The sequence below is a fragment of the Henckelia pumila genome, chromosome 3 (genome assembly GCF_033568475.1).
Source record: "Henckelia pumila isolate YLH828 chromosome 3, ASM3356847v2, whole genome shotgun sequence".
Classification (NCBI taxonomy): domain Eukaryota; kingdom Viridiplantae; phylum Streptophyta; class Magnoliopsida; order Lamiales; family Gesneriaceae; genus Henckelia; species Henckelia pumila.
In genome coordinates this window covers 204,082,363-204,092,023 of record NC_133122.1, presented here as the reverse complement: position 1 = coordinate 204,092,023, position 9,661 = coordinate 204,082,363, and the positions used below count along the sequence as shown (strand labels likewise).

The window sequence follows — 9,661 nt, the reverse complement described above, 5'->3', positions numbered from 1 at the left end:
CAATAGCTTAGTTAAGGCTTTTAGAGCGTTTATAGTGATGCATGGACTTTTGCATGTGTAGACGCAGTAGAGCAGACTTGTAGGCTTTGGACCTAGACGGGTGTGCTAGGAGTTGACCTGCAGTGTTAGAGGTACGTAAGTACTGACCGAGATAGCCGGCATGATATTTATACATATGTGTGTGATGCATGATGTATGTGCTGTATTGGCTATGTTTTACTGTTTTTAGCACATGCATATGTTTTTACGGAGACTGCATCGGGTATGATGTGAGTCATGACAGTTTCCATCAGTCGAGGCGATTCTTCCTGAGGATTCGTGTCTTGGGAATATACGAGTACCACGTGGAGTCGCTCTCTTGCCCGGTACTGTGTATTCCAGGCGCCATGAGTAAAGTGATTTAACCCTGATTTTTAAAGTCATGTGCATGCTCATATTTGTATTTATATCATTGCTTCCGTATTGAGCGTAGTCGCTCACGCCCTTTATGTTTCATGTTTTGGGACACCTTGTGGCGGTCAGGTCTGAGGCTGGACGGTCCCGGTGGTTCCCAGCAGGGTTGAGGTTGCTACCGTGCAGAGGTAGTTTGTTAGGGATTCTGATACCCTAATTTCGATTTGGTTGTATAAAGAATTATACACTGTTTCTATCGTCGGTTGTATTCTGCCGATTGGATTTGTTGTACTTTGAAATTATCCGCTATTTAACGCTTTAATTATTGTTGCTTGCGCTAATCACTTTGATTAGGTAGTGGATCCGGGTAGGGTCGCTACATTCATTGGTATCAGAGCGCATTGCAACTGGGAATTAGTAAAGCGGATTTTAAGAGTTGTCTGTTGTTATTGACAGATGGCAGATGATGATTACGAGAGTCAGGCTAGCGGTGGTCGTTGGGTTGATCCACCAAGGAGACATCACCGTAGACATCATCATGAGGATCATAGGCGTTTTAGTATGAACCGTTTTCTTCAGATGGCTCCTAAGCCATTGGTGGGTGGCGAGACTCCTGCAGTTGCTGAGGACTGGTTGGAGCGTATGGAGAGTTGTTTTTGGGAGTATCAGTGTACTGAAGCCCAGAAGATGGAGACTTTAGCTTTTGTTTTAGAGGGAAATGTGAAGAGATGGTGGAGAGCTACTTCTACTCCGTTTATTGCCTCCAGGGGTACCGCTTCTTGGGCTGAGTTTAAGTCTTCCTTCGAGAAGCATTACTTTCCTCCAGCTTTGCGTCAGACGAAGGCGAGCGAGTTGCTGAGTTTGCGACAGGGTACTATGACCATTGATGAGTACCAGCAAAAATTCTTTGAGCTTCTTTCTTTCAGTCCCCATATTGTGAGTAGCTCAGAGACGATGCACGATCTATTTCTTCAGGGCCTTAACCCTGACATTCATTAGTTGGTTGTCGTGGGCAGAGAGAGGAACTTCGAAAATTTGGTGAACAATTGTCACCAGGCAGAGGACAGTCTGTAGAGGAACAGGACCTTTGGATCTTCTGCATCCAGACCATCTAGCTCTTTGGGTCCAAGGGCCCAGTCTTTTAAGAGACAGTGTGGTACTTCTTCTTCTTCTTCTTCCGGATCTGGCGGTGTTCATCGTTTTGGTGATTCACGACGTTGTCGTCAGTGCAAACGGAAGCATCACCCAGGACCGTGTCCTCATATCACTGGTGTTTGTTTTCAGTGCGGCCAGGAGGGTCACATGAAGAGAGATTGTCCCACTTTGGCCGGTACAGTGAGTGGTTCGGGGAGTGTTGGTGGTTCTCAGACCACTATCTATCAGCCACCGCAGTATCAGCAGCAGCCTTCGCCACAGCAGCGTCAGCAATCGCAGCCATCGCAGCGACATCATTCTCAGTCTTCTTCGAGAGGACAGTCATCGCGCCCGCGTGCTCAGGGGCAGGTGTTTGCGCTGAACCAGGAGCAGGCTCAGGCAGACAGTGAGAACATGATTGCAGGTACTTTTAGTTTGTGCGGTTTTCCTGCTTATCTTTTGATCGATACCGGTGCTTTGCATTCATTCATATCAGCTCGGTTTGTTAAGAGGCATAGATTACCTTTTGTTTCCTTAGACGTCTTGTTAGCGGTTTCGACTCCGATGGGTCAGGAAGTCTTAGCTAAGCGTCTTGTTTTGGGTTGTATTTTGGAATTTGATGGACATCTGTTGAGCGCTAACCTGATGGTTTTAGCGATGGATGACTTTGATGGTATCATCGGGATTGATCTTCTGACATCGTATCGAGCGGTAGTGGATTGCTACCAGAGATTTGTCCAGTTTCGCCCCGAGGCTGAGGATGCTTGGTATTTCTATGGTGAGGGAGCGCGACCCCCGATGCCAGTGGTTTCTGCTCTGAAAGCCCTACGTGCTTTAGAGTCTAGCAGGGAAGGCTACCTGATCTATGCGATTGATGCATCCTTAGAGGGTCCGGACATGGAGGAGATACCAGTAGTCAGTGAGTTCCCGGATGTGTTTCCCGACGAGATTCCAGGGTTACCACCTGTGCGAGAGATCGAGTTTGGCATTGACTTGTTGCCAGGGACAGCGCCGATTTCCCGAGCACCATACCGATTAGCTCCATCTGAGATGCGAGAGTTGCAGCAGAAGTTGCAGGATCTTCTTGATAAGGGCTACATTTGACCCAGTGTTTCACCTTGGGGAGCCCCGGTTCTATTCGTCAAGAAGAAGGATGGTTCGATGCGTTTGTGCATTGACTATCGTCAGTTGAACAAAGTGACAGTAAAGAACAAGTATCCTCTCCCGCGGATTGACGATCTGTTTGATCAATTGCAGGGTACTTTTGTCTATTCCAAGATCGACTTGTGTTCTGGGTATCATCAGTTGCGAGTTAGAGACGAGGATGTTTCGAAGACAGCATTTCGTACTCGATATGGGCACTATGAGTTCTTAGTGATGCCATTTGGGCTGACGAATGCTCCAGCTATTTTCATGGATTTGATGAACAGGGTTTTCCGAGAGCTCTTGGATAAGTTCGTTGTAGTGTTCATCGATGACATCCTTGTGTATTCTCATAGCATGGATGAGCATGCCTTTCATCTTCGTACTGTTTTACAGACCTTGCGAGAGCATCAGTTGTATGCTAAGCTCAGCAAGTGTGACTTCTGGATTGACCGAGTTGTGTTCCTTGGTCATGTCATTTCTAGAGATGGAGTATCAGTGGATCCTAGCAAGACAGAGGCTATTCTTAATTGATCGCGCCCGACGACAGCATCTGAGATTCGTAGTTTCTTGGGTTTGGCCGGATACTACCGTCGATTCGTGGAGAATTTCTCTCAGATAGCCAGGACTTTGACACAGTTGACGCGAAAGGATGTTTTTTTTGAGTGGTCTTCCGCGTGCGAAAACAGTTTTCGTGAGTTGAGACGTCGATTGACGACTGCTCCAGTGCTATCCTTGCCGACTGGATCTGTTGGTTTCGTAGTCCACACCGATGCTTCTCTTCAAGGTTTGGGGTATGTGTTGACTCAAAATGGGCATGTGATTGCCTATGCCTCCAGGCAACTAAAGACTCACGAGGGGAATTATCCCGTACATGATCTAGAGCTTGCAGCCATTGTCTTTGCTCTGAAGATATGGCGTCATTATTTGTACGGTGAACGATTCCAGATTTTTACTGATCATAAGAGTTTGAAGTACTTGTTCACTCAGTCAGAGTTGAACATGCGACAGCGCCGTTGGATGGACTTGCTGAAGGACTATGATTGCGAAATCAATTACCATCCAGGATCTTTTAATCTGGTTGCTGATGCGCTTAGTCGCAAAATTTATTTGAGTTCCCTTGGGTTTAGGGTTTAGGGTTTTTTTTTTTTTTAAAAACATAAAAAAGCGATACAAATAAAACCTAACGGAGGAGGGGGACTAGGCCAAGACCTCCCCAAAAGGCTATACAAAGGTAATAAGAACATCAGAACAGCTAGGGTATCGAAAAATATACAACCAAAGCATCCCTAGGAAATAAGTATAAACAAATAACATCAAAGATAGCTAACTAAGTCAACGTCAACAGTCATCCTGGGCAGCAAAAGCTAGAAGAGAACCACAGCTCGGCCCAGCAAAATCAAAAACGGACACTGAGGCACGAAGAGTGGCTGGTATCAATCTGTGCAGTAAAACCTAGAGGAGATCCACAACTCCAGGCCAGCAAAATCAAATCCGACACTAAAGCGCAAAAAGAGGCTGGCACCATCCAGAGCTGAACAAAAGATCAAAGTCCCAATAAGACTGGAAATCCAAAAAGCGAGGGGCACGAGAGACCGCCCACAAAACATCAAAACAACATCAAGAACCAGGCAAGGAGAAGCACAGTGAACGCCTGGTGATCCATCACCCTGAAGAAGCAAATCAAGCGACAGGGGAACAGACAAACTCCAAAAACTCCGGAAAAGGGCCGGAGAGCTGTACCTGCAAAGAAAATAAATAGCTACATATATCTAAATCTAGGATGACCTAGACCAAAAAGGAGAGCAAAAAAAGAAAAAGAAAGCCCAAGAGAAACGGCTATAAGCGAGCGTGAGGCTCTAAGAAAACCTAGATCTAAGGTAAGGAAGCCCGGAAGAGTCAGAACGGGCCAACGCAGCGATGGGAGTGGTTAAAGGAACACCAATCTCCAACAAACACTACCTATGATCATGAGCCTGCCGCGCCAATGCATCCGCAACCGAATTCCCTTCCCGATAGATATGCGAGAAATGAACCGGCCTATTCCGCACCAAAACACACGTCCTCGAAACAATATGGTCCAAATCCCAGCGGCACCTCCGAGATCTAAGAATCTGAATGGCAATCTGGGAGTCAGTCTCAATCCAAAGGGGAAAAAGGCTAAGGTCAGAACAGAGAAGAATACCCCTCCAAATCGCCCAGAGTTCTGCACGGACATTGGACCCCAAACCAATGAACTCACTAAAAAATGCCAAGACCCTGCCAAAAGAATCCCGTGCCAAAAGATCTAAGATAAGGCAACCCGGAAGAGTCAGAACGGGCCAATAGAGAAATATGAGTGGGCAAGGGAGCACCAAACTCAGCTAAAAACTGTCGATGGTCGTGAGCATGCCGTGCCAGCGCATCCGCAACCGAATTCCCTTCCCTATAAATATGAGAGAAATGAACCGGCCTATGCCTCACCAAAATACGCGTCCTCGACACAATATGATCCAAATCCTAGCGACACCTCCGAGAACGAAGAATCTGAATGGCTATCTGGGAATCAGTCTCAATCCAAAGGGGAAAAAGGCTATGGTCAGAACAGAAGAGGACACCCCTCCAAACCGCCCAAAGCTCTGCACGGACATTGGACCCCGGACCAATGAACTCACTGAAAAAACCCAAAGTATGACCAGAAGAATCCCTGACAACACCACCCACGGAAGACTCACCCGGATTCCCTCTAGAACTCCCATCAACATTAAGCTTGAAGAACCCAGGCGGAGGCCTCAACCAACGGACAACCGCAGTCTTCTTGGTCCGTTGGAAGCCAACCGAGATGCCCATGGAACGCGCAGCCTGCGAAACCCCCAGCCAAAGGCGGGGCTTGATCGTGGCAGCAGAGTGGGCAAGTCTCAAGTAGGACAAGATCTGGAATTTGACCGTCTCCGCAGAAGGGGATAAGTGACGGTGCTTAACATCATTGTGTGCGGTCCAGAGGAACCAAAGCACGACGAAAGGAAGGAACTCCTTCACATTACCCCCAGGAGACCACTCGCGACCCCTCTTCCAAATGCTGAGGAACAACCGAAAGTCCTCAGTGTCGGGGATGCGAACACGAAAAATCGCCCCAAAGAAATGCCACACAGAGCGAGCAATGGGACTATGAATGAAAACGTGTGTGAGCATCTCAGACCTCTCACAACACTGACATTTGGATGCGAGTGAAAAACCACGCCGCTGAAGCACCTCATCAACAGGCAGCCACCGGTGCCAAAATCTCCACAAGAAAAAGGACATGGTGGGCCTCATCCACCGGCCCCAGCAAGGGGTCAAGATGTCCAAAACCTGCCCTCGCGGGCGGACCTGCTCCCAAGCAGATCGAACCGAAAAGGCCCCATCAGAGCTGTGGATCCAAAGAGCCGCATCCGGCTCATCCACCAACACGGGGACCTGCGCTATCTCCTCCGCCAAAGCAGAAGGAACAGTAGCACAGAGGGTATCAAAATCCCACGCCCCCTCAAGAAGGAAGCTAGAAACACACGTACCCCTATCATCTCTGACATCACAACGGCTCGACAGAGTAGTATCACCTAGCCAAATATCATCCCAAAAAGAAACCTCCCCACCCCCAATTCTCCACCGAATACCAGGCTCCGCACGAGGCCGGATCTGAAGCAAACGACGCCAAGTGGGGGAAATAACACCACGGGAGGGGGCACAAACGGGGCTCACAGACCTACAATACTTCCTCAAAAGTAATCTCGCCCAAAGGGAAGTACCCTGTCTGCACCTAAACCACAGCTTCATGGAGAAGCTATCAACAATGTCTTTGAGACGACGAAAGCCAAGTCCGCCTTCACTCACCGGAAGGCAGGCACGAGACCACCTAGCCCAATGCCACTTTTTCTCCAAAGGACGAGAGCCCCAGAGAAAAGCATTAAAAATAAGCTCCAATCTCTCCAAAACAGCCAAGGGAGGCTGGATCACTTGACAGAGAAAAATCGGGATCGAGAGGAGCACACTACGAATCAGAGTCATCCTGCTCCCAGGCGCAAGGGAGCGGAGCTCCCAACCCTCCAGCTTTTTTCGAACCGACTGCAAAAGAGGCTCAAACAAAGAGCACTTACGGTTCCCACGGAAAAGCGGAGCTCCAAGGTATCTCAAAGGCAGCTGCCCCTCCGCAAAACCAGTGATGCGCAGCAAACGGGAGCGGCGACGAGCAGAGCAACCCGAAGGAAAAATCATGGAACTCTTGGCCACATTCACCAATTGTCCAGAGCAATTCTCATAATGAGCTAAGAAATCTTTGAGGCACTGCATACCCCGAGACCCCCCATTGGCAAAAATAATGACATCATCAGCATAAGCCAGATGGGAAATCGACAAGTTACACCCAGACCGGTACCTCAGATCAGGATTCTGGAGGAACAATCGATCGAGACCGCGGGACAAGTACTCAGCCCCAAGAATGAAAAGGAGAGGGGACAAGGGGTCCCCCTGGCGCAGGCCCCTCGCAGAACCAAAGAAACTAGCAGGGGTACCATTAATATTAACAGAGAACTTGCAAAAGGAAATGCAAGCCCGCACCATCCTCACGACCTGTTCAAAAAAACCAAACTGCCTGAGGACATCCAAAAGAAAGGACCATTGGACTCTATCGTAAGCCTTGGCCATGTCCAGTTTCAAAATGACATTACCACCACGGGAAGGGAGGTTAAGGCTATGAGTAAGCTCCTGAGCGAGAAGGATATTATCAGCGATCATCCGACCCGGAACAAAACCACTCTGATTCTGAGAAATAAGCCTCCCAACCACAGAACTCAGCCAAGAGTACAAAAGCTTCGAGATGATCTTATTTGAGACATTGCACAAGCTGATAGGACGGAAGTCCGTCCAAGCCTGAGCACCCGCGACTTTAGGAATCAAAGTGATTGTGGTGGCAGTGAAGCCTTGAGGCAAAGGAGAGCCACCAAAAAAGTCAAGGACGGCGTCCATGACGTCCTGCTGCACAAAATCCCAGCAGTGCTGGAAGAAGATCGACGAATACCCATCAGGGCCCGCCACACTCTCCCTAGGAATGGAGAAAACAACCGATCGCACCTCCTCCAAGGAGGGAAAGGCAGCAATGCGATTATTCTCCTCAAGAGAAATATCCGAGGAAAAACCAGCAAAATCAGGCAGAGCCAAGACAAAAGGATCCCCAGTGAGGAGGCGCTGGAAATACACAGCCCCAGACTGCTGGATAAGCGTCGGGGAAGTAAGGCAGGTCCCGTCTTCCCAAATACGGAAGATCTTATTCGCCACATGCTTCTTCTTAACCATATTATGGAAGAGCTTCGTGTTACGCTCCCCATCCTCCAACCACTTGAAAGCGGCTTTTTGTTTCCAAAAATCCGCCTCCATGGCGGTGATACGGGCCAAATCCTCGTTGCACCTGGACAGAAGGTTCCAACAGTGCTCAGAGGGGTTCGCTTCACAGGCGGCCTCAGCAAGTCTAACAGACTTCTCCGCCTCAGCGATCCGATCAAAAACGTTCCCGAACACATCCCGATTCCACCACTTGAGGTGGCCCTTCAGACGCTTCAGCTTCGCAAAAAGCTTGGGCATGCCCTGTAGAAGACAGGGCGTGTTCCAATTCAGCCTTACAGTCTGAAGGAACCCAGGATGACGGACCCACATGCTCTGGAACCGAAAAGAGCTCGGCCCACGAGCGAAAACAGGAGCAGAGACCAAAAGGGGGCAATGATCCGAAACCGAACGACTGAGGTGTTCCACACGAATAGAATGGAAATGATCACTCCAATCCACAGAAACAAAAACTCGGTCCAGACGCTTCCAAATGTTCCTGTTCGTCCAAGTGAACGAGGAACCCTCAAAACCAGCGTCAACCAAGGCCGATTCGAGGATAAAATCGTTAAACTCATCCATGGGGAGTTGCCTCCCGCCAGACGAGCCCAAGCATTCAGAAGCATCTCTCACAACATTGAAGTCCCCTCCAACAAGCCAGGGACCAGTGTCAGGCTTAACCTGCAGCAAAGAAGCCCACAAGTCCCTCCGCACAGTGTAGTCACACTTGGCATAAACAAAAGAACAAAAAACCGCCACCGGGAGGAAAGGCGCAGACACTTTGAAGTGGAGGAACTGAGCATGATCAAAGACACACTCAGCCATCACATCTTCAGCAAAAAAAACCCAAATATGCCCAGAGAGATTCGAGAAAACTCTCTGAAAACCCAGACGACGCACCATGAAACGCTGATCAAGGGCAATCATCGGCTCCAAAACAGCCAAAATCTTAACACTCTTTTCTTTGACAAAAGCGTGAAGTCTCTCTTGAGACTCCGAGCTCCGGAGCCCCCTGATATTCCAGATTAAGCACTGCATAAAGAAAGATCAGGGGGGGACCCAACCTTCTTTCTCGACTCGGGAAAAGTCTGCCGAAGCAAGACGTCCGCAAGACGCTTCTTACTACGATGGGAACAATCAGACATAGCAATGTCTACATTCTCCCTCCCATCACATGAACCAGTACTACGAGGAGTACACGGATCATCCTCCAGGAACTCAGAAACCGAACCAAGATCCTGAGATGAACGACCTTGTAATGCAATGATATCCGCTAAAAACTCGGGGGACGAAATCTCAGGGGAACCAGGGTTGGAAGGGACCGAATGACTGCTGTGATTCACAACACAGCCAGAAGGTTCCAGAAGAGCAGAACCAGAAACAATGCGTGGAGAACCAAGATCCTCCACACAGTCAACAAAGGAGGATCCATCCTCCTCCTCCTCCGTCAGTCCTTTATCCCCAGTCAGTCCCTATTCCCCTTTCAGTTCATCTTCCCAAGGGTGGGAATGGCTCTGCCACAGCCCTTTCTTGGGCTCGACAGTCGGAGGAGGAGGATGGATCCTCCTTTGTTGACTGTGTGGAGGATCTTGGTTCTCCACGCATTGTTTCTGGTTCTGCTCTTCTGGAACCTTCTGGCTGTGTTGTGAATCACAGCAGT

General features: G+C 48.9%; 1 protein-coding gene across 1 annotated transcript; it reads right to left on the bottom strand.

The window, feature by feature from the left end:
- Positions 1–4,106: 4,106 nt before the first annotated feature.
- Positions 4,107–9,039, bottom strand: LOC140890376 (uncharacterized). The gene is made up of 3 exons (XM_073298132.1): positions 5,180–9,039; positions 4,633–4,929; positions 4,107–4,413 (listed from the first exon to the last, which is right to left on the bottom strand). The coding sequence occupies exons 1-3, from the start codon at positions 9,037–9,039 to the stop codon at positions 4,107–4,109; spliced, it is 4,464 nt and encodes a 1,487-aa protein (XP_073154233.1).
- Between the last annotated feature and the right edge of the window lie 622 nt (positions 9,040–9,661).

What these genes read in the sequence shown, in the direction of transcription:
- LOC140890376 (XM_073298132.1), bottom strand. Translation starts at nt 9,039, where the DNA reads ATGCAGTGCTTAATCTGGAATATCAGGGGGCTCCGGAGCTCGGAGTCT. An exon ending in CAGATTCTTCGTTCTCGGAG is followed by an intron (nt 4,930 to 5,179) that starts GTGTCGCTAGGA and finishes TTCTTTTGGCAG; the next exon opens with GGTCTTGGCATTTTTTAGTG. An exon ending in CGGCAGGCTCATGATCATAG is followed by an intron (nt 4,414 to 4,632) that starts GTAGTGTTTGTT and finishes TTTTCTTTGCAG; the next exon opens with GTACAGCTCTCCGGCCCTTT.